General features: G+C 43.8%; 1 protein-coding gene across 1 annotated transcript; it reads left to right on the top strand.

Moving 5' to 3' along the window:
* The first annotated feature begins 3,524 nt into the window (after positions 1–3,524).
* Positions 3,525–12,339, top strand: fam210b (family with sequence similarity 210 member B). Its single transcript, XM_062405621.1, has 3 exons — positions 3,525–4,204; positions 8,738–8,937; positions 11,223–12,339. Exons 1-3 carry the CDS (start codon positions 3,698–3,700, stop codon positions 11,437–11,439), a joined length of 924 nt encoding a protein of 307 aa, XP_062261605.1. The 5' UTR covers positions 3,525–3,697; the 3' UTR covers positions 11,440–12,339.
* Positions 12,340–22,157: the final 9,818 nt, after the last annotated feature.

The raw sequence follows: 22,157 nt of genomic DNA, 5'->3' as shown, positions 1-22,157 counted from the left end.
TGTTGTTTATTCATCCCTTTATAGATGTAATTCCTAATTATAGGGGAGTAACTTATAGGCATGGATATAGCTGCCTGTCTTTTATGGAGAAACCTTTTCACAGTGCATAAAACTCTCATAAAACAGCTTCGGCTCGCTGATATGTTTGCTCAGCGATTTGAAAAGCAAATCAGCAGAGCAAACAGGAAGTCATTTGTCAAACATATGCGTCAGGTCACAGCCCTCCATGCGTCTTGAGCAAACGTTGGGAGAAACCAGCCTTTCATCTGAAGCTGCCTGGACACAGTCGGTTTATGTCTAAGACATATAGACAGAGAGGAGGACAAAGGTGCTGAAAACACATGATCTTGGTGGCCTGGCTTTACCATTGCACCGGAGCTATGCTGAACCAGGGCCAGATGGCTCAAGTCCCAGTCCTTCAGTCCTCTTCACTGGAGGGTGAAGTGGATCGGTGCCAGAGAGAGCAGGCAGTCACACACTGACCACTGCGCTGAATGCATAAACAGAGGGATGGTAAAGGACGGCACTGAGGGAGGACAAAGTCGGAAAATGAATCAATGCCAGGACTCGATGAGACACTGACCAGTTGATGGAAGAAGGGAGGTTTTCAGTCATGGAAGAATGAAGGCTTGCAAATGCAGGGAGGATGGCGGGCCCTGAAAGCGGGCCTGTGCTGGGAGGAGGCTATTGACCATCCTGCCAGTTTGCCAGAAGACGGATAGAAGATCTGCACAAAAAGAACAAACGGATGGACGTCTGCCCGGTTCCCAGGACCTGCTGGACTTAACCCGGAACTTCAGGGTCCTGTTTGACCTGAATTAAAATAGTCTAAGTAGGATGAGTCCATGTGTGAAACGAACGAGGATTCGAAGTCTGTCACTCTCAGACAGGAGGCCGCACTTCAGACCAACAACTACTGACATTCTGTTCTAAGGCTGCAATCATTTAAAGACAAATGGAAGCAATAATCAATAAACAATAGATAGTCTTTAATCAAATATCAGGAACTCACTCAAATAACCCATCTGATGAACAGTCACCTTTACGTAAACAACATTTCAGTCAGCATCCCAAGAAGTTTCTCACGAAAGGCCCCGATCCAGGCCTCTGAGTTCAGGTGAGAGCTGATAGGTTGAGAAGAACTCCTGCTTCCTGGGACTGAGCAGGACGTTAGGTTTTTTAACAATAACCACAGACTAAATGGTAAATGGTCTGTATCTATATAGAAATGCTCTAGTCTTGATGACCACTCAAAGTGCTTTATAGTTCTGTTTTTCCCTTCACCCATTGTTCAAATACCTGTGTCAGCATCCTCATCAGCAAAGGCAGCTGAGTCTCCAGGAATCTCCAAAGAGTCACTGATTTGAGTCAGAAAACAGGGTCTAGTTTGCAATGAGCTTTGGCTGTATTGTTTGTTATAATGTCAAGGAGAGCCATGTGTTTTTTTAGTTCTTCAATTAAATGAGAAACACACCGGCAGCATAGTTTAAATAAACCTGCTAGACTGGTTCCTTCAGTGCGTCAACAGACCTGCAGCACTTCCTCCCTTCAACGGGTTATGTCCACCTAGCGTGTCCTAGATGCTGTAGATAACCATCTGTCAGTGCAGGGTTCTGACTGTGTCCTCCTTACTCCGCTGCACGTACAAAACACAATCACAAGCAGCACTCTGCAATCTGCTGTTCAAACACGGACGGGAGTCTTTTATTGGAAAGTCGATAAAACCCTGAACTGTAAATCAATGTAAAGTAGAGGAAGCAGTGACTCTGCTCACTTCACACTGGGCCTCGCTTGGCATCATTGTGGCTGACGCACCAGTGACGGAGTGATTATGAAATCCATCAGGCGGCAAAACCAAATGACCACATCCCACTCGTCACTGAACATTGAGGTGGAAGTTACATCAATATAGAAACAGCTGATTTGTCACTTTATGAAGCACGGACCACAAAGTCCTACTGAAACACAGTCTACCAGAGGGTGGACGAAATAACAAGAACATGATCATTCGGTACATTTTTGCAGGATGAGGTATTTAGTCTTTCATTTTAAAAAATTGCCAAGTTTACAAAATGTTGAATATCTTTATCCCAATCCCCAAAATATGCAACATGATTTTGCTTCAACTTCAATGTGGTGTTATAGATTCTGAACTAAAATATAAAAATGTCTCCAGGGATTTTCACCAGTCATCTTTTCCGTGTCATGGTCTGAGTGGGGCTGTAAAAGCACTACAGTGAACTTCTTCTTTTTTCCGTCTGTCTCTGAGCAGCAGCAGACATCCAGTTCTACTGAGATGTGTAGACCCAGAGCTCTGTCCCTAAAGGCAGATGAAAGGTTTCACTCTCATCTATTAAAAGAACGTATCATCAAACCACAAACGTCAGAGTCGAAAGCCACTTTAAATCTGCCCACATGTGGATTTTGCTGTGCTGACTGTTTTTTTTTCTTTCCTTCTTTCCTCTCAGCAAAAGAGACTTGCAAACCTAGAGCAGATCAGGTTTTTCACATGCATGGTGCAACACTGACCACAGAAGTCTTTCGGCTTCCTGTGACATCTACACTTCTTTCATTTCAAAGCCAATAGTATTCAGAATTAGATTTTATGATCCTGTGCTTTCCCAGCAGTTTCCTTTCAGTTTGAGCTTTGGTAGACACCTCTAACTCAAACACATGCAAATTCCACGTGAGAAAAAAGAACGAGAGAAGAGGCAAATGGAAAAGAGTTTACTTTTACATTAGAGGTGTGGCCTTCTCCATGTCTCTAGTTTCTTTCTGTTGGTTGAACTGTCTTATCTCTACAGAACATTTCATCTCCAAACACAGATAACCAACGGCAATGTGTTCAGACTTATCCAAGTCCCACTGCTCACAGGGAACAGAAGTGAGCGGTAGTCTGTTAAATTGATATTGTGAGTCACATGATAGAGGAGTTTATACCACCTATCCCTATGTGATTATAATAAGAATTGAATTTTGTTTTTATGCAATAGTTTTTGCTAATGTTCTTGATCTGTGCTCTCAATCATGTTATGTAATGCTTTGCTAGGTTATGTTTAGGCTATAAGCTGTGTTAGGCTCGGTTCGGCTATGTTACGTTACCTGGCGTGTGTCATGATTTTGTCATGTCATATTTTTGTTGTGTTCACTTTAACCAAGTCTTTGTTGTTCCTTACAGTTTCGCCTTGTGAATAGATCTTTATTATAGAAGTTATAATATCACCCTCACCGGTTTAGTCAATAAAATGTATGACATGCTTGCTACCATTTTGTCAATATGACTCAACTTGCTCCTTCTACACTAACTGGAGAAAACACTCATAAAGTCTTTATAATGAATAATTGAACTTAATCATTATGATAGCGTATTTGCTGCCCAGCTGTTAAGACACATGTAATGGTTCCCAGTGACAGCACGCGGCCCTGAGTGGTTTCATGACACAACCCACTGAGGAGACCCGCCACGGTTACACCTTTAAATTGCTCCTCCCTCCCTCCACTCTTCTGCGGTTGCGCGTCAGTGCTCATTGGCTGTGGGTGATAATCGGTCAACAGAGGAGCGGAGGGAGGGAGGCAGGCAGGACAACAGCATGTTTACAGCTGCTCGCGGGCCCGGAACGTGACGTGAACGAGCCGCTCGCTCTGTGAGCCTGTATTAAAAACACGCGAAGAATCCTCCGGCGGGACGTGGACGACGATGTTTCGGTGGCGCGCGGGGGGCAGGCTGTGTGCAGCGGCCGCGGATCAGGCGCTCAGCTCCCGGGGCTGCTGTTTGGTGCGAGTCGAAGCGAACAGACCGTGGCACGTCACCGGGACGTTACGCAAAGGTCACCCGGTGCAGCGCAGGTCCGTCTGTGGATCCGCGGGCTCCAGCACACATGCGCACCTGGGCACGCAGCAGCCGGAGCCGCGACCGCTGCTGAACTGGGATCGTGGGGTCGCGGACTCGGACCGGAGACACTGGGAGCGAGTGGCCGAGGGTCTCTTCAGGAGCGTGCGAAGCGAGGGCGGGAGTTTAGATGTGATCAAGCCGCCGCCGGTGCACGCGAGGAGGCGCCACGGCAGCGGAGAGCCGCCGCTGGGCCATGTGTTGTTTACAGGCACCTGGACAGTCTCCAGCAGGACCATGCACACCGGGGCTTCATCCACCGCTGCGGCCGCCAAGAGGAGCGACCCCGGGGAGGAGACGGGCGCCGACAAACGGGTGAATGTAACTCCTCAGCTCGATTACTGTTTGTGTTACCGCAGTGATCCTTTCATATGGGAGCAGGGCTCGTGTTGAGCCGGTCTGTCTGTGTCCCGGTGGCGCCAGGGCTGAAAACAAAGCGTGAAATATGCAGAGAGCAGCTCGTCGGTGAGCAGGAGTGTGCTCACTGACAGCCATGACGAGAACAGGCTGAACATGAGGCCCTACGCTGTGGGGTCTGTTACACATACACACAAGTCTACTGCATTACTGATCTTTGTAACACACACACAACCTTTTACTTCTCTCTTACAGAGGACACTCATTGGCTTAATGACCCTAACCTTAACAATCACAACTATACCTAGCCCTAACCTAAACCTAATTCTTAGCCTAACCCCAACCCTTACCCAGCTCTAATCCTAACCCTAAAAACAAGTCTCAACCCTCATGACCTTTGAAAGTGGGGCAGAATGTCCTAACTCTGTAGGCTCAAAATGGCCAGGGCTCAATGTGTTTCCTAGCCTCTAAACCAAACCTAACCCTAAAACCAAGTCTTAACTCTTAACCAGATCTTTGAATTTGTGAGAACCAGCCAAAATGTCCTCACAATGATACTGTTAAACCAAAAATGACCCTCATTACAAAAGACAGACATGCAGACTATTTTTTGCATTGACATATATTAATTTTGGCAAAACCTTATCCCAAAGCTTAGCCATGAACAGTCAACGACTAACCTTGACATAACCACTATTCACTTCTAACCCCTAAACAGGCTTTAGTCCCCCTGAGGGCACAACAAACTCATCATAGCTCCTGAGTCATGAAGTCCAAAACCATTAGCAGTGAATAAGAAACTGGCCTATGCTGCTGTGCTGGTGAGTCAGCAGCAGTGGGAAGTGGATACAGATGTAGGTGAACCTGCTCTGTGGTGAGCAGTTCTTAGAAAGCACAACACTATAAAAAAGGGGACCACACTGTAGTATTATGTGTTTTCTTCCTGTTATTCTATATTACATAATCATCATCTCACACAAGGATCTCATGCCAGCAGCTCTGTGAGGCTGTAGGCTTCTTGAGGGGCTTCAGCAAAATGCTAACCTTAGCTTGCTAACATGCCGACATTTGCAACATGCTGATATTCTGTATTCAAAATGTTTATCATGTTCACCGTCCTCGTGAAATGTATGACCTGATGTCAGTACAGTAAAAGCTCGACCATCATCTTATATCACCTTGGCACCATGTGTTGCCTGAAGTGTTATGGCAAGTCAGCCAGTAGCTGTTGAGATGCTTCAGTCTGTACCCAAGTGATGGACTAACCTACACAACACCATCATCAATACAGCTGTCGCTAACAGGGCTAACAAAATATTTTAACTTGCTCACAAAGTGAATATTAAATTAAGGTCAAGACTAGTCTGACTCACTGGGTGGGGACTGTGGGTGCTTGGTTGCCGCTGGCTGCACATTTCAGGCAGCACTCTCCAGTTTGGCTGGAGAAACTCTGCCAGTCTGTGAATTTAGATAAACGTGCTAGTTTTCTGGAATTTTTCTGGAATTTGGTTCGTTAAGTGTGTCACGAGAACGGCAGCGTCTGTCCCACCGTGACAGTTCTCCCCTTTACACAGCTCTTCAACGAACTCTGCTGCCGGATTAAAGGTGGAACAACCAGGCCAGCCTTTTGTTTTTTTGTACGTTTTTATAGACAGAACTAAAGCACAACATTCCCGCCTTAAACAGGTTGTATAAATAGAGGGCTACTGTTAAGCTTCAACCTCCGACAGGAGGCTTTCACTACTTGACCGTTTCCCTCGTGTTCTGTCTGTGCACGTGAGTGTGTCTTTGTCCGTGTTGGCGTGCCACCGTGACCGTGCATGTGTTTTCATGCCTCTGAAAAGCTGTTATCAGACACAGCAGTGCCACTGTTCCCCTCCTATACACCCTCCCTTGCACAAGCCTCTTTGGCCGCACACTCACATGACCCTCCCACGCTGCAGCCCGCCTTTACTTTTAGCTCGGCCTGACTCGCCTCTGAAAAGCAAAGGCCTGCTCCCTCGCCCACTTCAGACTTTCTATTGTCCATTGTTTGCACGACAGTGAATACATCAACTAAGGACTAAGGCTTCATGCAGGCGGCTCAGATTTATATTTAGCTAAACAAATTACAACAAAGAGAAAAGATCATTTTGTTCTCCTTCTGTTCCCCTCTTCTTCATCTTCTTCTTCATTGTCTCTACTCACTTGATTAATTGTCTGAGTGAACCCCACAAGGGAAGACAGTCAGAGGAAAACAGAATGTCACTATAGCAACTCAGGCGCAGATGGATATGAACAAAAGTCAAGTGAATGTATGAATTTCACAAAATCATCTTAGATTATTACACCATGTGATGCTTTCATGTTTACAACTAGACTGAAAAGGGAGCATGGACTCGAATGTAAAAAGCAGTTTGAGGGTATAGACTGTAAGTAAAGATGTCTCCACTTCTTTAAGTTCTTCAAAACTTAATAACTAAAACTTGAACCAAAACAAAAATACCGGTGCTGTCATCGTGCTCTATTGATGTAATTTGGAGCCAGAGTCTGCTCAGCAGTAATCGTGGAGTGGAGCCACAGAATTGAGGTCTCAGCTGTGAATCAGGATGTTTCACCCTTCATATCACTTAATTCTAAGAAACACCTGAAGTGACACAAGAACATTTTTATTCAGTATTTAAAATGACATTTTATTTTGGTGTCTTTCTAATCCATGGAGGAGGAAGGGCTTATGACCAAGACTGTAGCCACCAGGAGATGATCTAGCTGTCAGCATCAATCTTTATATGCAGTCTGTGGTTTGAGGCCCCGAGGTCATCATGTAACCAGAAATTAATTAATTTTTTTTTATGAGAATAATTTTACAACAAAAATGTGGTTATACATTTTATAAACGCTGAAGCTTTATACATTTCTCTTCAGTTCTTTAACTCATTTGGATTGGTCCCAAATCTATCTAAAACATTGTTTATACAGAACCCATGTTTGTTTTATGGATAAGAAACATGTGACATTTAATAGTCACTTTTAATTCACATGCCAATGTTCTGTCTCTCATTATTTAATCGTCTAATTTCTACTATATCATAATCAGCCAACATTTTGTCCTCATCATTGTGTCAGTTGACTTTGACTCGATTAGCTTCTATACTCAGAAAGCACCTGTTAAAGAAGTCTCTGTGGAGGCAGCATTCCATGTACTTAATAAGTCGTCTCAGCTTTGTAGGAATCATATCAGTAGTTTGTCTAAAAATACTTCACGACATGCAGGCCGGAGCTATTTCCTGTTTTTTTAAAGAAGGATTGTGTTTCCTCTTGCCAGAGGAACACTTTTTTACTGGGAAGGCTACAAAAGAGCCAGTGAACACGATGCCCTCCTGCCGCTTAACACTAAGCTTCTACTGGAAAGAAAGTTGAAAGCTGGCAATAAAACGGAAACTGTGATTATTCTTCACCAAGTATATTTAATCATAATGGAAAATCCTGAGTTAAGCTGAGGGGGATCCATAAAAGACATTTAGTTGTAATTGTATCACCACAGCAGTGTGATCAGATAAATGAGTGGCAAACAGGCCTGTGAGCAAGGTCTCACATGTTCACCCAGAAACAGAGTCCTTCAAAGTTGTTCAGATATGCCCTGATTAAAATAATTACTTTATTCCACACTGAATCATGCAGAGTTATTGCTACACAGCTCTCTGTGGGTCTCTGCTGTAAACTCATGGTCCTAAGTGTTTAAGTCCCGACACTTCAGAAACCCACTTGAAATGCTGTTGACACAGATGGATCGAATAGTCTGAGAAAATATAGATGTGTGTCTTCAGTAAATTTGCAGTTTTGCTGCTCAGTGTCAAGAAAATGAAAATCAACATAACACACAAACTTCTTATACACTTAAATACTTGTTGCACAGGTTCGACTGCAGTTAACATAACCACAAGTGGAAGTGCAGCCCGCCAGGCACTATTCAGATTCCTTTACTAAAGTAAAGTAAGGTTATTGCTTTACGTTATGGCTTTGTCCGCGTTGTGTAATCATAGTTTACGTATGAATCCGAGGACGTTTATGTAGGTTGACAGCAGCTTGTTTGGGAACTATAGCAAAAATGATGTTGTGTAAGCGTTGCGCCTTGCCATGCATTACCTAGGGGTGCCGTACCACTAGGCCCCCATAATCATCAAACCACACAGCAGCAGCAGCCTCATGTTTAAACCCAGCTCATTCAGCTGCACAGTGAATAGAGGAAGCTCATAAAAGTTCAGGCTCCGATCGACCTACTTGGATGACCTCAACTTTTAAGCAGATGATGCACACAACACACTTTTTTTGTTACATTATGATGAGGGTGTATTTCTATATCTTGAATCTTGCTCTCTAGCTCCAGCTTCTTATATATGAGTGTGCCAAATATGACTATCCTCTGTGTTTCTCTCATAATGTGGCGTCCTTATCCTCCTCTCCATATTTATTTGGCTCACTCTCAGATCTTTTATTTCTGTCTTCATCCAGGACGAGCAGAATTTAAAGGAGGCCTCTTCTACGTCCTCGTCTGCTGAAAAGGTCCCGGAGGAGACGGAGCCAGAAGGAGGGAAACCAACCAAGACCCAGCAGCTCAAGAAAGTCTTCAAGGAGTACGGAGCAGTGGGAGTCTGCTTTCACATCGGGATCTCCCTCATGTCTCTGGGAATGTTCTACCTCCTGGTATCCAGGTAACTGAAGAGCTCACTGCTTGCTCTACAGGTGGAGGGTCGGGGGGGCACTTACATTAAGTCTGGCTGGGAAACGCAGCTGCATGGGTTCTTACTTTCGTTTAGTTTTAGTTTTGTTTGAATTTTTTTTCTTTTCTAAATTGATATTAGGGATTGAGTAGAGCCGGGTTGATATGGATATATATGTGTATATATGTATATATATATGAGCAATTTAATCAAAACACCTAGAGCGTTACAATAGTGTGATGTGTGTTACAGTTTAGCTGCAAATAACTATTACTTTAATTAATCTGCTGATCATTTCAACAAATCACTTTGTCTCTAAATGGTCAGAAAACCGTGAAAAGTGCTCATCACATCTTCTTTGTTGACATCATCATAGGAAGAGAGTTTGGTGAAAAGGACCGTAAACCATAACAGACCTTATTAATGGTCTGAATCAGTAAGTGAAATAAAAGGTGCTGTGACTGAGGGAAAGAGGGAACAGCGAGCAGGACTACAACGCGGCCAACAGTGAGTGATGTTTGAATGCATCAAACATCACTCACTGATATTAGCTTGCAGTGCCAGAGTGTAGGGTTGTTATATTTCCTTTAAACCTAAAGACGAGCGCAGGAAGTGAGCGACCTGTGGGCAGCTGTTCCACCGAGGAGCGCAGAAACCTGCAAATGGGCAGGAAATGGGACCTGTAATGTGAGAGACAGCAGATTGCGGGCTGGAGAAAAATGTTCCACTCACTCAGCCACGTGGTAGCGCCTCTGCTGTTGTTGAAATATCGCGACTGGCTCCATCAGACACTAAAATCTCGGGCGAGTGCTTGAATAAAACATGCGGGCGTTTCCTCCTCTCGCTACCGCGTTCTTAGACTTTTAACTTTTCAACAAGATGTGCAGAATTTCAAATCCCTGACATTGATGGTGATGGACAGAGAAACGCCGAAGCAGCACAACACCCACCCACAGTTCTGACGAGGAGAGCATACGTTCCTCACCCTCGTCTCTCTCTCTGTCTGTCTGTCTGTCTGGCCACATGCCAGGGCCTTGAATATAGGCAGAGTTTATCTGACGGCGCGGTGATTTCCTCCTGCAGCTCGTAATGACCCTTGAACTGAAACCTGACTCTGTAGCCAGCAGCCATGGAGCATTATCGCTGTGTGTCCAGAGAGCCCCGGCATGTGGCCTGCTAATACAGAGCTGAGAGCTGAGTAAACAGTCGGCAGTGTGCAGATGAATCTTTATATTTAGCAGAGTCAATTTCACAGAGTTGTTAATGTGACAGTGAGAGAGGCTGAAACGCCTGGAGCTGCTCTCAACCTCCTGTTTTCACATTCTTCACATATTTATTTCCATAAATGGCTCAGAAAAATGCAACACAACTTTACAACAGTGTCCCACATGGGCAGTGTAACGTGTAGCTGGATAGACCCACGTTGATTTGTTTGATTTCATGTACTTCATCTTGCAGTGCTGCTCGTGCTAATGTCGCCAGTTTAAATGGGTCAACAGGAAAAACTTATGAAACATTATAGATATTGTACATAGCTCCCTCTGGTGGAAGTAAGAGTGAGTTGCACCATTTACACAGGACCAAATACACACTACACGTTGGGATTGTGTTTTCATTTATTTTGGGGCATTAGAGAACCTTCAGGTGTAGATGTCAGTATTATTCCAGTATATAACCACCCCGTAGTTTGACTGGGATCTTTCTGTGTGGAGTTTTCATCTTCTCCTTGTGTTTCTATGTTTTATTTTTTTAAGTAGTTGTTCAACTGCCAAGTGGGACTCAGTGCTCTGATTAACACGTCACAGGAAAAACCTCATCCTCCCATCGCTCAGTAGTAAAGTGCAGTCCAGGCAATATATGGATGATACCTTTTTAATGTAAATATTTGTACGGATTTGCAGTTTGTTGTCATTCAGACAATAGCTTATAGAAAGTGACCCTATTGTTAAAAAGTAATGCATTGGGATTTGTACGTTTTGGATTTCTGAATGTTGAATGTTTGACATTATTAATTGTTATTATATTTGTTTTATGTTGTTAGTGTCCTTACTTGGAATCTCTATCCACCCATCTTACTACCTAATGAGAGAATTCATGGTGATTTCACACGTATGATGCTGCAGTGTTAGTTTATGAGTCTGAAACTAGACACTCCTATGTGTAGTGCGCATGTTTTCACTCTTGATAAAAAAGCTGAGGAAGAAGTCGTGTGAGTGAACCTAATCTGTGAACTCTCTGCACCTCTAACCCGCCGGCTGTGTCTTCTGTCTCCGCAGTGGGATCGACATGGCGGCTGTGCTTTGCAAAGTGGGATTCAGCGAGGCCGTGGTTCGCTCTAAGATGGCGGCAGGAACCAGCACGTTCGTCCTGGCCTACGCCATCCACAAGCTCTTCGCTCCGGTCCGCATCAGCATCACTCTGGTGTCCGTCCCTCTCATTGTGCGCTACTTCAGAAAGACTGGTCTCTTTAAACCCCCCACACCGGCCCCCTGATGCCCCCTGACGCCCCCTGATGGACATAGCTCAAACAACTGTATATTTAATTACTCATTTGCTTTTGGCTACAAATGCCTCATCTCATCTCTCATTGCATTTTTTGAATTCAGGTTAAATATTTCTCTCCTAAGATCTTGTTGTAACAGAATCCTGTTTCTGTGTGATTTAAAAAGACATAAGTGTGACAGTTCTCGTTTCACAAAACCAGAGAGAAAAGTGCACAAGAGCTCAAATATTTATAAACAATCAGATGTGAGATCAGGGATTTTGAGTTTTATTGCTAAGATCTGAGTGGGCAGAGTTTTGTATTGATACTGTGAAGGTTGCCACCAGGGACACCAGGAAGGAACAAGCTGATTTCTCCTCCACTGTTCCCTGAGAGCTGACTAGGCCATGTTCTGGTGTTATGTGAGTCAGCAGAATAATTCAGGTTGTCTCCATCTCCTACCTCCCACCTCCCCTTTCTCTCACCTTTGCTTTGCTCAGACTCTTTCTCTTTCTCTCCTTTCTCCTCTCTCCTCTCTCCTCCTCCCCTTTCTCTCACCTTTGCTTTGCTCAGACTCTTTCTCTCTCTTTCCTCTCTCCTCTCCCCTTTCTCTCTCCTTTGCTTCGCTCACACTTTTTCTCTCCTCTCACCTATCCTCCTGTTTTCTGCTGTTCTGGTTTTGCCTCCCTTCTATTTTTCTTCTCTACATCTGTCCCGGCTTCCACTTCCTTCTTTCCTCTCGTCCATTTTCCTCTTCATATCTCCCTGTTGTTCTCTAGCTTTGCTAATACCACTGCCCAAACAGTTTGCAAACACACTAATCTCTGAGTGAGGCTGATTGTTCATTGCAAGCTTTGAATGAAGAATGCTGGACATTGAACTTTAACCAATAAACATGAAGTTGTCTTTTATATTTGCTGTGCTTTTGTCATGAAATACCTTATTAATAATAATAATAGGGGCCGAGTACCAAACGGTGGGAGGCCCTATTGAATTTGTAAGGATTTTTACTATTATTATTATTTATTCCCAATGGGGGAGGGGGGGAGGTTCAGGTCCTAGACATGCTAAAAAAATCATGAAAATTTGCAGGAAATTCAAGGCCTATGGATATTTTTGTATTCTGGAGTAATTTGAAATGGGTGTGACAAAATGGCCCAACAGCGCCCCCTGGAACGCATCCCCTATGTTTTACCTTTGACTGATCTTCACAAAGAAAAGTCTCAGTGGGAATTATGGAGAACACAACAGGGAGCCTGCCATTTTTAACATTGAAGTACTTGTCCCAGGGCTTTCATCAGAGCAACTTAACAAACCTAAGAAAAAAAATACAAAAGGAAAAAATATGCAATTTAGTTAGTTTTTTTTTTAATATATATATATTTATATAAATGCTTGTGCTCGGGCCTGTTAGTGCTACAATGTAGTATTATAATATTAATATTATTATAATAAGCTATTTAAGATTTCACATGAATTTGCTTTGCCCCTTTTTAGTATAGAATTGCTGTGGATGGATAAAATGACTGTCAGGGCAGACCAATACGAACGGAGATAAATGGCAAACGCTGCTGAGGACCATCACGTTTCATCGCTGGCTGAATGTGAGCAGTTCAAGGTAACGCCAATGACAGCCGAGTGGGTGAACCACACAACCATGCTATTTTGAGTTCGAGGCTGTGATGTCATCAGTCAAAGTTGAACTCCATGCAAAGTCATGCTGGATTTGCTTCGCCACAGGAAGGGGATATTTTAATCATCCCCTTGCGCACAGCATGAAAGTGGATTGGGGGGGCTGCACTTCTGCATTTGCGTACGTGTGACTGTGCCCTGTCTGAAATGTCTAAACCTGGTTTCCTTCAATTCTAAACCTTCAGTGTTCAGTGCAGGCTGCTGTTTTCTATGAGGTAAATCTACTATACACCAACGGGTCAGTGCCAAATGGTGAATTGGCAAAGTTGAGCTTCTTGCTTGTGATATCACTAATCTCTAAGGGCCAATGAATGTGATAGTGAATGGTTGTTTCTCCAACCTTCCCATGACCGTCAAAAGAAAAGTGGAGTGTAGACGATGTGTGGATGGACGTGTACAGAAACCCCTGAAACTGCACTTCCACATTTTCACCACACTGAGGAGCTCCTGAACTACAAATGCAGTGCAGCCGATCCTCTGGTGCAACCACATCCTATCGCTCATCTCAGACTGAACATCACAAGAAGGAGAATCACACAGACGAGATGCCATGACATGATTAAGTGATGGTCAATGTCTCTAAAATAAGTCAGTGTAAAGATGTTATACAATCTCTAACCATGTCTCTCATGATGGTGTAGTCTATGCTCCAGTTTGACTCTTCATAAGAAGTCATTGCTTGAAGCTCTACTTGATCACAACAGGTCCGGTGCCTGTCTCTCTCTTCTTGCTCTGTCTTTTCTCCCGTCCTCTCTTGCTCCTTCCTTGGAAGTTTGCCGGGTCAGCCGGCACAGCGAGCAAGCCTCAGCTCGTGTTGAGTCCCTGAAGATCTGCACTGTATTGAATGGTAGCTGCCTTGAACAAGACCCCGGTCTCTTCTCTCTCTATGAGGGTGAGTGTGAATTTTTCCTGGCCCGGTAAATAATTCAGCCAGGAGAGGTGTGAGCTAAGAGAAAAATACGAGTGCAGGGTGCTCTATGCCAGATATCAACTGCAGGTTTTTCAGTAACAGGAGCTTTGGCAGCATTGTGACACAAACTGATACTAACCAATGTCTCTCCCTCTCTCTCTTGCTGCTCTCAGACATGCACTGGATTCTACAGATCCTCTGTATGTTTTCTGGAGGAGGTGCGAACGCAAATGTTCGAGTGAGATGCACAACAGATTCTACAGACCTTATCCACCAGACCTCCTAATATAAAGTCCGTTGAAATCCTGGAGAAGCTGGGGGGTTGATGTTGCTTCTAACACACGACAAATGAAAAAACAGAGAAATAAAACTAATATCTCCTGATGAAAACACACATTGAAGACACAGACCAACGTGTCGAGAGGGTTTGTGGTGATAAGAGCTGAGAACGACGGTGCTGTAAAACAAGTCATGTGATCTCCGCAGTGGAGTTAGTACGTCACTTCCTGCCTCTGGCTGCTGCACCCGGCTGCTCCACCCGGCTGCTCCACCTCACGCCTGAATAATGCGGAGGATTTGTTGCTGTTGTGAATGTGTCTGTGCAGAAAACCTCCAGCTGTGTTGTGCATGTGTGAAGAGCAAACTCAGGGTAAACTCCTGAACGTAAGCAATTCTCCGGATTGTACCTGGAGGTTGTGTCTGAAAACAGGTTCTCTCTCTCTCTCTCTCTCTCACACACAAACACAAACACTGTTACAATGCATTCCCTCGCCCCTTACTCTATTTCTAACCATAACCATAGCATCATCTTAAACCCTTAAACTGACCTTTGGAAGTTGGTTATAAGGTAGAAAAAACGCCCAAAATGTCCTCACTCCAATGGATTGAAACTCAAATTGGTTTTCACTATGTAAGGCCATTCCCACATACACACACACATGCATGCGCATGCACACAGGGATCCACAGAGGAAGAAGGAGGGAGTAGCCTGGGCCTCATTAGCCATGATGAGGACAGGGAGCTGCCATCGCCTCTCCATCCCCTGCATGTCCCCTATGGCTAGGAACAAATTGGTGACAGCGCTCCCAGCCACTCTGTCGGGCTACCTGCGATCGGGTTCCTCTCCTTCCACACAACTGTGCATTTGTATATTGGAGTGTGTGTGTGTGTGTTTGTGTGTGTGTGTAAATGTGTGTGTGTGTGTGTGTGTCAGTGGGAATTGTAGATGCAAACAGCAGAAAGAAGAGCGGGCGGGTCAGGATCAGCTCCTTGGCTACATCCCCCCTCACCTTTCCTTCCTGTGAAACCCCAGGAAACTCCCACCCCGTCCTCCCCCCCCCGATGCTTCAGGTTCAAGGGGGTTCAACTTCCTGCCTCAGCTCCTGACTACTTCTCGCGGCACCTTTTCTTAACGTCATGTACGTCGTCGCCGTCCCCCACTGTCACACATCACATCCACTATGGGCGTACAGTCTATTCAGACCGGCTGCGTTTCTGACGCAAGAGTTGGGAAAGCGTGTGTGTGTGTGTGCGTGTGTGTGTGTGTGTGTGTGTGTGTGTGGGGGGGGGGGGGGTAGTTGCATAAGTGCTGATGCATCCAATGATATATAAACATATGGCAAGAGCACATACTCTCTCTCACACACACACACACACTGATACACACACCTCCTGACAAGCTGCGCCCCCCCCCCCATGCACCTTCTTTCATTTAATTTCTTCATTCTAATTATTTCGTACCGTTTCCTCTCCATTATTTTTCTGCACCGGCTCATTATCCCTCCTTATTACCTTTCTCCCAACTATCTCCCCATCTCCTGACCCGCTCAGTAAACTTGTTAGCCCTCCTGAGTGACAGTGTCTCGACAGAGAGGCGCCTGTTCCCTCAACCTCGCCGCTTCAAAGACACCCCTGGAGTTTCTTTACAGGAGGAGGCTGGCGCAAAGTTTCAAGGTGCATGCATTGGAACACAATGCGTACACAAACAAACACAACCTCTCTCTCGTCTGCTTGCAACCCACTGTCTTCCCCCCACTTTTCCCCCGGTTAACCCCCTTTTCTTTATATATTTTGGCCACTCCTCCCTTCCTCTCTTTTACCACTGGAGCATCTTTCTCCCCAGCTCTCTTTCTCTCCCTCTCCACCTCTCTCACTCTCTCTCTCTCTCCTCCTCCTCCTCCTCTCCCTGTCTGAGTTAAGTTTAGCAGAAGCACCTGATGGCGGCATCATCCTGGAGCACCTGTCAGCTGTCTGCCTTCATCATGGCTCCTGCGCTGCCACAGGGGCCACGGGGAAGTAAACCTGGAGACAGTCGCTACTATCAACAGCTGCATCTTATTATTTTAAACACCAGTGCCACTCAATTTCCACCAGAGATGCGTGCTTTTATTTATTTAATTTGTGTGTTTGTGTGTCGGCGCGTGTGCCTCCTCCTCCTCATTGCTCCTCAGGATCCAGAAGCTCAGCTGTTAAATGCGAGCAATTATAATTGAGCAGAGAGGGAGACGGAGAGACAGAGTCTATCCAGCCTGTGACGGAGAAGAGGAGGCAGCAGGGATGAGTTGTCAAAGTGCTCCTGGCAGCGCTGGGATGTTTTTGACTGACTGTAACTGTAACTCCAGCTCAGTGTCTGTCACTCGTCTAACAGGCAGCTTGGTCACTCACAGTTTGCTCTTTGTTAATGTGGATACACTTTAGGATACTTCACTGGTAGACACAAGAGGTGTAATGATACTGAGATTCTTCGTCCTGTCTCGAGTTCTCTTAATGTCCAAATGTCCTCAGTGGAGTCGCCAACTGCTTTTTTAAATAGTTCAGACACCATGGGGCATGAAACATTGATTTGGCTGGAGGGCGAAAAGGATTTGTTTCTACAAAAGCAAAGATTTACATACACTTAACATAAACTATATCCAGTATTAAGATGCTAGCCTGGGTATAAAATGAAATACAAGCGTATCTCCTACACCATGGTGACTTCACATGTTGTGATTCCATACAGATTGGCACAAAAAACCTGATGTCCTAAAGTAGCATTGGATTAATGGTAATCTGGATGCTAGTTCTCATACATCTATGATGATAATTGCATTATGAGAAGATTCCCATCCACATACAGCCACTGCAGATGTTTTGCAGTACCTGGTTTATCTCACCGCGTGTTGAATAATGTACACACAGCAGGTGACAGGAGATATAGCAACAGGGCGGCAAAGCCAGGAGAAGATTTTTCCAGCTTGTTCCACATCTACAATCTCCGGAGCACAATAAGGATGTATTTAACAAGGATGGATTGTGATGTATTGTTGGTGGGAGGCAAACATCCATACTACACCCCCCCCCCCTCCCCTCTTTTCCTCTACACTCTTGAGAATAACTGCAAAAACTGTGATTCATGACAGATTTTTCATTGTCTAAAATGTAATTGCTCATTTCTTTACATTACTTTGAGATGTTGCCCTATTACATACTTTTTTGAGTCAAAGGGCACAGATGGCATTTTTCAATTTGAATATCAGATTTCCCAACTCACTATGCCAAGGCCCAATAGTCCCCTTATGAAACCACATTTCAATTTGTTATACCCAGATTTTTATTTGGATCCAATGCCAAATTGCAATCACTCATAGATATCAGTCTCCTAAATGTACCTGATGCTTTTCATCAAGGTCCATGAATTATTCCCTGGGAAAATTGGTGAATATATAAAGGTAGGTCTCGCAATGTTAGAGAAACTTAAAAAAAACCTTCTTGGTGGAAGAAATGATTAGATTTTCTTATCCTGACTATTTATAAAGGGTCAAAAGTTGTTGTTTTTTGTTTATACATGTTCATACAACTATATGGCAAGTATGTTAGGTCAAGTTTAAATTAAAAAGTAGGTCTGTAAGATCTAATAGAGGTGCAGTGCGCAGGGGTCACCACATCTTCCCATCAATGACTGCAAATTAACTTTTAGGGGATAAAAGATGTCCCCCTATTCAGGGACATAAGGGTTACTGAACTGGAAGCAACATCAGTGAAAACAGCCTGTGACCCTCAGATTTCAAGACAAAAAGTTTAAAATTGCCTCTAATTACTTGGACACCATGTAATAATGAAGATCAATATACCAACCACAATACAACTGGCAGTAACTTGCAGCTATAATTCCATGTGGACTTTCATGGGAGATCCTGGTGCGGCACCAGAAACAATACTTCAAAATCAAAGTTGCGAGATGATCAGTCATAATCAGCATGTTGCACTCCAGGAGAGGAGCGAACCAAAATAACAACAAGTACAGACACAGCGTTGTAAGCCATTACTGAGCTGCCATTACCGATCGAAGTCTGTTTGCCTCTGTACACTTCATAATGAATGCATCTCATAAATCCTCCCTAAACGATTCCTCCTTAAATGATTCCCACAGCTCCGGGTGCCTGCTCAGTGGAGGGCGCTCATGGATCAAACCATTAAACGGGGAACCAGGGCGAGGTGAGGAATGGGGGGCAGCAAGCTCAGGCCCCAGATCATCACCCTGCCCCGAACCACCACCCTTTACAGACCTTATAGAAAGCAAACAGACAGACAATTTCTTTCAATTAGCCCGAACTGGCCGGCCCAATAAATTTTAGTTTGTTCCTCAAGACGTAAGGGCCCTGTTGCATGTCTTGCTGAAAATGAAGACTAATGGGGTGTTGTGGAGCTGCTGAGTGCTTGATTTTGTGCCACTCGGCGACTCTTCTTTTCACCCACCCCCCACCAGCACCAACCCCCATCTCTCGCCTTCCCTCCTCCTACCTTCAGCAAACCGGAATCCGTGCTGACCAGGCACAACACAAATGTTTAATACATTTATTCACGACTCGGATTCATTTTCTGTTTTAAGCATTATTCCTGAGTAGTTAGGCGGAGCAATTCATCACAGCGTGACAACAGGAATGAATGTAACCATTGTTCACCCCCAGTGTCATGCTGACGTGAGGGCCTGAAGAACAAGAGTCAGCCACTCAGCTGTTTGCTGAGATACCTCAAATTCAAATAAGTTTCAAAAGTAACAGAGCTCACGAGGCAGATGAATCCCCACAACAGTGTCATATTAATACATATTATAATCTTTAGTCTTTTCTTTATTCAGGTGCATTTAGCATGTTGCTGTTAACAACTCAGTTTCATTGTAAATCAACAATAAATAAGTGAATATCAGGGGATAATCCTTTTTAGATGTAGATACGGCAAAACTCCACACAGTCAAGACCAATGCTCTGATGACTTGTACATTATGTAGGTAGATAGAGAGGTCCTGAACACAGGCATATCAGTCTCTCTCTGAACTTATTGAGCAAATTGCTTTTAAAGTAATTGAAGTATCCTGAAATGATCTATTCCACTGTCAGGGCTGGCAGAATGGCAAGCGTGAACCCAAAAGCACGACAATGAAGCAGAGTTCTGAAATGACAGATGGATTAGGCATATCAGTCTCTCTCTGAACTTATTGAGCAAAGTGTTTTTATAGTACTTTGAAATATCCAGAAATGAACTGATTTGATTGAACACATGTTGGACTTTACTTTGAAAATCTCCTAATCTATACAGTTACATTTTCGGATATTAAGAAATATCCAAAAATGAACTGATTTGATTGTACACATGTTGGACATGACTTTCAAAAATCTTTTAATCTATAAATTAAATGTTTTGATCTTCAGTATGTAGGTAGTCAGAGAGGTCCTGAACACAGGCATATCAGTCTCTTTCTGGAACTATTGAGCAAAGTGTTTTTACAGTTCCTTGAAATATCAAGAAATTAGCTACTTGAAGGAAACAATGTGTGACTTTTATTGTGTAAAATCTCTAAATTGATACATTAAAAATGATATTCATAAAAATGACACGTGAGACGACATATACTTCTTGTGAATATAATCCAATCCATATAATTTTCGATTATGCATTTTGTATATGCTCCATGTCAAAAGTTTATTTTGAAAAAACGCTTTGGATGTGTTTACCATAAATGCCAGTATATGCTCGAATATATAGAATTTCTGTTTCGGCTGATTTTACCACAGAGACGCGAGTGTCGGCTGACTTGACCGCAGTGCTTGAGTGGAGAATACGTAACTTAGCCTCGACAACCGACGAAGTTCTTGAAGATGGATGACATTGAATTAATAATTGAAGTGGAGACGTACAGTGAGTTGTATGATCCTCAGTATGTTGTGTTGTTTGGTGTTGTATAAAGACAAAACCAAAAAAGACAAATGTTGGGACAACAAGTAAGTATATTCTTGGAAAAAAATGATTAAATGCAGTTTTACTGTAGGTTGAAAACAGTATGTGTGCTTCAGCGTCGCTTCCGCTTCCGGTGTGAACCCGGCGTTACCCTGTTATCTATTTAGTTTTTCATAAATATTCTATAATTATCATTTGTGCCCTGTCTTTCCTTTATTGTTTTGGTTTTGTCTTTGTTTGTCTTTTTTTTTTTTATATTGGTTTTGTTGTTGCTGATGTTTGTCATTTTTATTTAAGATTAAGATTAAGATTAAGAAGCATTTATTCGTCCCAAACACATGCACAGACATGCACAGACACACTCATGCAGGTAGGGAAATTTAATCTCTGCTTTTAACCCATCTGGTGCAGGACACACAGAGCAGTGAGCAGCTATGTATGACGCCCGGGGAGCAGATGTTGGGCGAGTAAGGTGCCTTGCTCAGGGACACTAGACAGGGTAAGGAGAAACCAGAGACCTTTTCTGCCCATAGTCCAAGTTTCTGCCACTAAAATTGTTAAACATATATAAAAAAAATAACCCTTTTCAATATTTATCATCTCAAAATTCTTTTGAGATGATAAAATATTTTTTACATAAAGTGAAATAAAAGTATGAGGTGTTAAGTAATGTGTAGATACTATGGTGTTAACAGTGTAGTTTCAGTTAAATTGTGATTCGATTAATAAAACTACCAGTGGACAGAACTTTTCCTTTGTAATAAAAGTGACACAACAGCGATGATGATAACAACAATAAAGAGGAACAGTTTGAGTTATATTTGCCATCAAACGCTGATGTGTGGGAGATCCTCGGGCCACCTCAGCTAGATGAAGGAAGAATCAAAGTTGCTTTGCCATATGGAGAAATATTAACTAACAAGTGAAAAGGAGGCGAGGAGACATTGATTTTGCAATTCTGGACTCAATCAGAGAGAATTATGGATGGCGATACGACTGTGATTCGCTGTGTTGCTCATCAAACTTAGTGTCTCCCTCACTCCCCCGGCAATAAGATTCACCGGGACAGGTTAAATACAGTTCAGTACCGCGATGGTTGGTAAAGGTGGGTGAGCTCGAGGAGGTGGTCGGATGTATACAGCGCCGGAGAAGGAAGGAAGGGGGAGAAGAGAGGAACTGAGACGAAGAGGAAGACAGAGAGGGAGGCGAAAGGAAAAAGGAAGGATGCACACAAATACAGAGAGGGAGGGGGGGGGGGGGGTCCATTATTGTAGCCTGAACAGAAACTATGCATCAAAGTGGAGCGTTTATTGAAAAAACATTTTCATGTGTGCTTCGAGGGCATGAAAATGAGAGGCCCCCGTGTTCAAACACATCAATACTACACTGCAGCAACCTATGTACCCCCCCCCCCTTCTTCTTTTCCCCGAGATTCCCAATCAGATCTTGTGGCTCCCTGCAGGCTTTTATGCCAGCCACAAATGGTGCGACTGCCAGACTGACAAACACCCAATCACTCAGAGTGGAGAGAGGTGGGGTGGGGGGGGAAGAGAAAATAGAGCGTCTCTCCCTCAGCCTTCTATCACACAAAGGACCTTTTAATAAGGCCGCGAGAAAGAGCAAGTGATCCTGCGATTTCATTAAATGCCCTCATCACACCTGCAGATAATTCCATTATGATTGTGGCAATAAAACGAGGTTTTCATCAAGACGCGCAGGCGGACGGGGGAAAAGCTATTATTCCTCTCATATTCAGAGATGACGCTGCCTCTTATGTTGTGATATGAGGCCATTTGGCAGAATTTATGCCACTCAAGACGATCCATAACGTTGGCGGAGAGAGTTTCTGCACCGGCAAAACCAGACACTTGACATGCTTCCTGCTGAATCCGCCGAGGGGTAATCCTGTGT

The sequence above is a fragment of the Platichthys flesus genome, chromosome 2 (genome assembly GCF_949316205.1).
Source record: "Platichthys flesus chromosome 2, fPlaFle2.1, whole genome shotgun sequence".
In the NCBI taxonomy this organism is placed as follows: domain Eukaryota; kingdom Metazoa; phylum Chordata; class Actinopteri; order Pleuronectiformes; family Pleuronectidae; genus Platichthys; species Platichthys flesus.
The sequence above is the reverse complement of the archived record's forward strand: the minus strand, read 5'-3'. Positions and strand labels throughout refer to the sequence as shown.

What these genes read in the sequence shown, in the direction of transcription:
- fam210b (XM_062405621.1), top strand. Translation starts at nt 3,698, where the DNA reads ATGTTTCGGTGGCGCGCGGGGGGCAGGCTGTGTGCAGCGGCCGCGGAT. An exon ending in AGACGGGCGCCGACAAACGG is followed by an intron (nt 4,205 to 8,737) that starts GTGAATGTAACT and finishes GTCTTCATCCAG; the next exon opens with GACGAGCAGAATTTAAAGGA. An exon ending in TTCTACCTCCTGGTATCCAG is followed by an intron (nt 8,938 to 11,222) that starts GTAACTGAAGAG and finishes CTGTCTCCGCAG; the next exon opens with TGGGATCGACATGGCGGCTG.